Below are 6,000 nucleotides of genomic sequence, written 5' to 3' on the forward strand. Positions count from 1 at the left end.
TTATACAAAAAAGTTTAAAACATTGAAAAATTAATATGAAACAAAACTGCAAAGGACAACATTCTAAATATAAACCTACAAAATATGAATATATGCAAAAGCAACTGCTTGCATGATACAGCTACAAATTAAGAGCACATTTGTAATTAAAACACCCATTTTTGTTGTATTCAGGAATAGCGGCGTATTCATCATGGAAAGAGAATATCTCCCTTGCTTCCTGGGAAACACTAGGTAGACATAAAATGGGAATTAAACAGTAATAATCTCTGTAATTAGAAGCCATGTAGCTCTAAAAAGTATGGAAAGTTGGGGTGCCTGGGTGGCTCGGTAGGTTAAGTGTCCAACTCTTGATTTCGGCTCAGGTCATGATCTCAGGGTCATGAGATTGAGCCCACCTCGGCCTCTGCTCCGCGCTGGGCATGGAGCCTACTCAATTTTCTCTCTCTCTCTCCCGCTCCCTTTCTCTCTCTCAAACATAAATAAAATCTTAAAAAAAAAAAAGCATGGAAAGTATGTTGCACGTTTGAAGTAGATATTTGTAACAAGGCCTCACTTCACACTTCACATCCTAAACCAGTTTCCCCACTGAATAGCAGCCACGTTTTAAGGTCTTTTCAAGTAAGGATGCTCAGGCTGAATGACCTATCCAGGTCAATTTGTTGCTTTATCTACTTGTTATAAAATACTTAAAAACTTTAGATAGTCACATTCATTCAGAATATGCACAAACAAGAAGACCTGTGGACTATCTAGTGTTTTAGAAGTCTTGATAGGGTAGTTTTGTTTTTTGCTAAAATACTGAGGATTATTCATTTATTTTCTTTATATACCTGTTCAGCTAAAGAAGAAAATCGTGTGTTTGTGGATGTGTGTGTGTGTGCCATATGCTTATTTGTACATAACATACACTGAATTCCACAGAGAATATAAATATTAATGTTTTATAATATTAGATTATACATAAATTATGACTTAGAACAGAAGCCAATTAACTACAAGTTATATTTTTAGTGCAAACTAATTATTCTCAAACACTGTCAGTATTTTTAATTGAGTCCTTAATTATTTTGAACATGATTTTCATTTCATACTGTCTAGAAATTAGTGATATTAATAATCTCATGTGTCAGAGGTAAGACTAGTAAAATTACTACTTCAAAGCTTTAATGAGTGAGGAAAAATCTTTTTTTTTAAGACTGTTTTTTAAGAGCAGTATTAGGTTTACAACAAAATTGAGAGGAAAACACAGCAATTTCCCATATAACCCCTACACTTACACATACATAACCTCACTCACTGTAACATCACTCACCTGAATGCTACATTTTTTACCAAGGATTAATCTACATCCACATATCATAATCACCCAAAGTACATAGTTCACCTCAGGGTTCATTCTTGGTGTTGTACATTCTGTGGGTTTGGACAAAGGTATAGAATGGGCAAATGACATATACCCATCATTATAATATTTTAGAGAATATTTTCACTGCCCTAAATGTCCTCTGTTCTCTACCCATTCCTCTCTCCCATCTCCCTACCCCACCACTGGCAACCACTAATCTTTATTTTCTCCATAGTTTTGCCTTTGCCAGAATGTCATATAGTTGGAATCATACAGTATGTTGCTTTTTTAGATTGGCTTCTTTCTCTTAGCAATGTGCATTTAAAGTTCCTCCATGTCTTTTCATGGTTTGAAGGCTCCTATCGTTTTTTTAGCACTGGTTAATATTCCATTGTCTGGATGTACCACAGTGTATGTATCCCTTTACTAGCTGACATATCTTGTTTGCTTCCAAATTTTGGCAGTTATGAATAAGGATTCTCTAAATAACAATGTGCAAGTTTTTGTGGGCATTAAGTTTTCAGCTCCTTTAGGTAAATACCAAGGAGCACAAATTTGGATTGTATGATGAAAGTATGTTTAGTTTTCTAAGAAACTGCTAAACGGTCTCCCAAAGTGGCTATACATTTGGCATTCCCACCAATAATGAATGAGAGTTCCTATTGTTCCACATCTTCACCAGCATTTGGTATTATAGGAAAAATCATAAAACTTCTTTATAATTACTAAAATAGAATACACTGGAATGAAACTGCTTTGAAACTTGCCATCAAGACTTTCTGCCTCAAACACCATGGGGATATCCTGTAAGCACCAAATCACCTGTTCAGTCTTCACCTGTTATTTCTCATAGTGCTCAGCTTATAGACGCCCATTGACAGTGGTTGCCTAAAAGGATTAACTAGAAGGTCACTCTCAGTTACATATTTTTGAGGTGGTCATCTCAGTTTAATTTACCATCTGAAAGAAAGGTATTATTTGTTCTAACATGAAAATGTTACCATCACAGTTTGATCTCTCATCCTCTTCTCTTATTTATGTAATCAACTTAACAGGTATGTCAAGGATGCCACAATGCCATTGACCCTGAAGTGCAGCGGGTGACCTACAACAATTTCAGCTGGCATGCGTCCACAGAGTGCTTTTTGTGTTCGTGCTGCAGCAAGTGTCTCATTGGGCAGAAGTTCATGCCAGTAGAAGGGATGGTTTTCTGTTCAGTGGAGTGTAAGAAGATGATGTCTTAAGAGGAAAGTACCGAGCAATATTGAGCCATAGCTATCCTAAATGGTCTGCATTTCTACTGTAAAATGCAACTTGGAAAAATAAATGGAAAGGAAAAAAAGAAACTGCAAAGGAAACCAGGAGATTTTGTTCAGTATCTTTCTTTGCTGTTTTTCCTTATCAATTTTTTTCATCTCAATTTTTAAAACCTGCTTTAAGCTTTCCTTAGCTTTCTGCATGTAAAATCTTGGAGGTGGAAGCTTGGGTTTAATCTTCATATGCCCATCCCCCTGTGCCAAGCAAAAAGTATATATATAAACACTTAAAAATTAGTGTGCCGAAATGGAAAGATGCACATTGCTAGTTCTGTATTCTTTTTCTGCTCTTATGTAAAATGAAAGGAAATTAAACTTGCCCTAATGCCAAGGCTCTGCGTTTATTGCCTTATCTTATTCACTGAACTTTGTAGTGATGCTCAGTGAATTCTTCTGACAGAGTGCAGCAGAGTGCAGAGAGCTGTTACCATTCTGATGCCTCTGCTCTTTTCTCATTTAGGCACAGATAGCTTTATTGCATTTCTCTCTCTCTTTTTTTTTTTTTAACTTGCCCTACCTCGCTGCATTCTCTTTGTAAGCTGTTGACCTCTGTCTGTGGCCTTAAATACTTTATTGTCTCATGTGGCATCTACTTTTTACTTCTGTAGATGATTTCTGGCTTGGACATAAAAGTCAAGCCATTCATTTATGTTTTCAATCCAAAGAACATGTATACTTTTTGTACCCAAGAAACTATAACTTGTACTGATTGCACTTGCCTACTGTGGTTTGGATAGATTTTTTTTTTTGCATGAACTTATTTTCTAATGGATACTGTCGTATGGTGCTTCTAAACCTGTTCAAGGGTATATATCGAATGTCTTCTTTGCCTGTATACTTCCATTCTTAGATATTTCTAATGTTTATTTTTCCCTATATACTTCCATATATAGCTATGCACTATAAAAATGAAACTGAATGAATGATACGTATATTCAAAATAAAGTCTCTTTCACCTCAGCAATTGTACCTTTATTCTTCATAGCCTTTCCCTTAGAGAACAAAAAAATCCATCTGCAGTTGAGCATTTGTCACAGCAGGGGGCGTTGTCTCCACAGATAAAGCCTCAAACAATAATAAAAGCTGTTTTGATAGGACAGCTTTTTGTTATGATGAAGGAATGCATTTTATGAAACTTTCTTTTTTTTTTTTTTTTTTTTTTTTGGAGAGAGAGAGGGGAGAGAGAGAATCTCAAGCAGGCTCCACACTCAATGCAGAGCCCCACGTAGGGCTCTATCTCAAGACCCTAAGATCATGACCTGAGCTGAAATCAAGAGTCAGATGCTTAACTAACTGAGCCATCCAGTTGCCCTTTTTATGACACTTTTAAATAAATCAAGCAAACAACAAATTTAAGTTGCTGGTTTTTCAATTCATGCAGGAGTTTTGTCTTTCAGAAAAGTGTCATTTAAACTGAAGTTTGGGTAAGCTATATCCTTTTGAGGTGAATCTAACAAATACTACTACTCTTTTACTTAAATTGTTTTTTGGCTTTCTAACAATTTTTTCCATGGCTACTTATTGTGAAAAAGGAAGCAAATGTGGAATAGTAGTAGATTAATTCTTCCTAGTTTAGCAGATCATGAGATTTCTTTTTTTTTTTTTTTTTTCAGTCTGAAGTATTCCTGTCATAGTGGGTGTAGTGGTTTTCTATGACACATACTCAGAATAATTTGCTTTGGATTTTTTTTTTTTCCCCAGCTCATGATTGTTTGGCTGATAGTGCTTTTCCTAAATTCCATATCCCATCCCACCACTCACATACTATCACTAACATACAGATAGACACATTTATTCCTTCTGCATTATGCCTTCCTCAGCCATGAAAGTATCTTGAACATGTCACTTTATCTAAAGAAGTAATCTAATCCTGCATACAGTTTTAAATGCTTATATCACAAATGTCCATCATTGTCTATAAATACCACTTTATGCTTGTTCTTTTTACCTTTATCTCAAATGGCAACAAATATATTTTCTGTAGCATTTTTTCCACAAAGTTGAACAAGTTAACTTTCCCAGGCATGGCTAAGTGGGAATAAATGGAACCAATTTCCCTCTGTATTAACATGGCCACTCGTCACATGTCTCCCTGCACAACCTACATTCCTGGGGCTGAGGTAGAATCAAGCTGTTTGGGGGATGTTAGACGCCTAAGAAAACTGACCAAATCCATCATTCACTACCAAAGATATTGATTGCATGTATGTTAGGCATTTCCTAAAAGAATAAAGTACTTTGCCTGGGAAATACACAGCCACTGGGTTTTACCCTTTACCCTGACTTATCTTCAGTTGGGTCTTAAAATACAAGAAAATGAACTGTAATGAAATGTATGTAATAGAACAGAATGAGTGCTATTTTTAAGTGTTAATCAGGTTTTTTTTAAATGTCTTTTAAATACTTTGTCCTATAACAAGAGAATAAGATAGTTACTAGATTCTCTAAGATTTATTTTTCCTCTAGCATTTAGGATATGCTCACCCCCTCACTCTCCACTATCATTTTATATTCTTCATTGTCCTCAGTTCTAAATAATGGTTTTACTTGGTACAGGGACCAAAGTTAAATCCTCTCCTTGAAATAAGAAAAGATAGGGAAGTAATAAATAGAAATCTGTATCATCCAAATCCCATTTAAGTTCTAATTTTCAGAGATATAGCTTATCCTTTCTGTAGTCAATATAGAAGTCATTAACTACCATAGTCTGTGCAGTTAGCAGTGGACAGCTACTCTGGAAGGACTAGACTTGGAGGAAGAGAATAGCAGAATATGAACCATGATAAAGGCACCACAGAGAATAAGGGATGTCTTTTTCCCTTCTGCAGAAGCCACCATCTTGGATATTAAAAGGTATCGTGGGGACTTCTGATTCTCTTATTCCCTACTCTGCAGTGGGTACTTGAGAACAGAGAGGTTTCTTTCCTGACCCAGGAAGTTCAAAAGATTTTGACACATCAGTTGTTGAAGAATACTGAGGTGAGGTAATACATTTATCATCCTTATTAGAAGAATGTGACATGTTAGAATGATTAATCATGATCTCATTCACAGAAACTGGACATATCCTGTTCATCTCTAAGCAGAATTTTGCTTGTAACCTTTGGATACAATAACAATTTTGAGAAATCAGTGGATTTCAGTTATTTGATCCCATTAAGAAATACAAGTTGCTTAAGAGACACACTAGCCTTTCTGTTTGTTGTAGAATTTTTTTTTTCTGAAATGAAGGCCTGTGAGTTTTTTTTCTTTAATCAACTCTAGCTGAAACTTCTGTAACTCTGAAATCTTAAAGCATAGATTTCCAAATCTGATTTTGAAGTATTTCAGCCCGAT

At 35.5% G+C, this 6,000-nt stretch overlaps 1 protein-coding gene across 1 annotated transcript in view; it reads left to right on the top strand.

The window, feature by feature from the left end:
• TES (testin LIM domain protein) overlaps positions 1-3,624 on the top strand; it is a 54,830-nt gene extending 51,206 nt beyond the window's left edge. The window contains exon 7 of the mRNA XM_025873207.2: positions 2,404-3,624. Within this exon, the coding sequence (XP_025728992.1) occupies positions 2,404-2,592 (189 nt within the window). The 3' untranslated portion in view covers positions 2,593-3,624. The remainder of the gene's footprint in view (positions 1-2,403) is intronic.
• The last annotated feature ends 2,376 nt before the right edge of the window (positions 3,625-6,000 follow it).

Source organism: Callorhinus ursinus, unplaced genomic scaffold, assembly GCF_003265705.2.
Source record: "Callorhinus ursinus isolate GAN/ISIS: 27379988/994484 unplaced genomic scaffold, GSC_fseal_2.0 scaffold12, whole genome shotgun sequence".
Taxonomy (NCBI): Eukaryota; Metazoa; Chordata; class Mammalia; order Carnivora; family Otariidae; genus Callorhinus; species Callorhinus ursinus.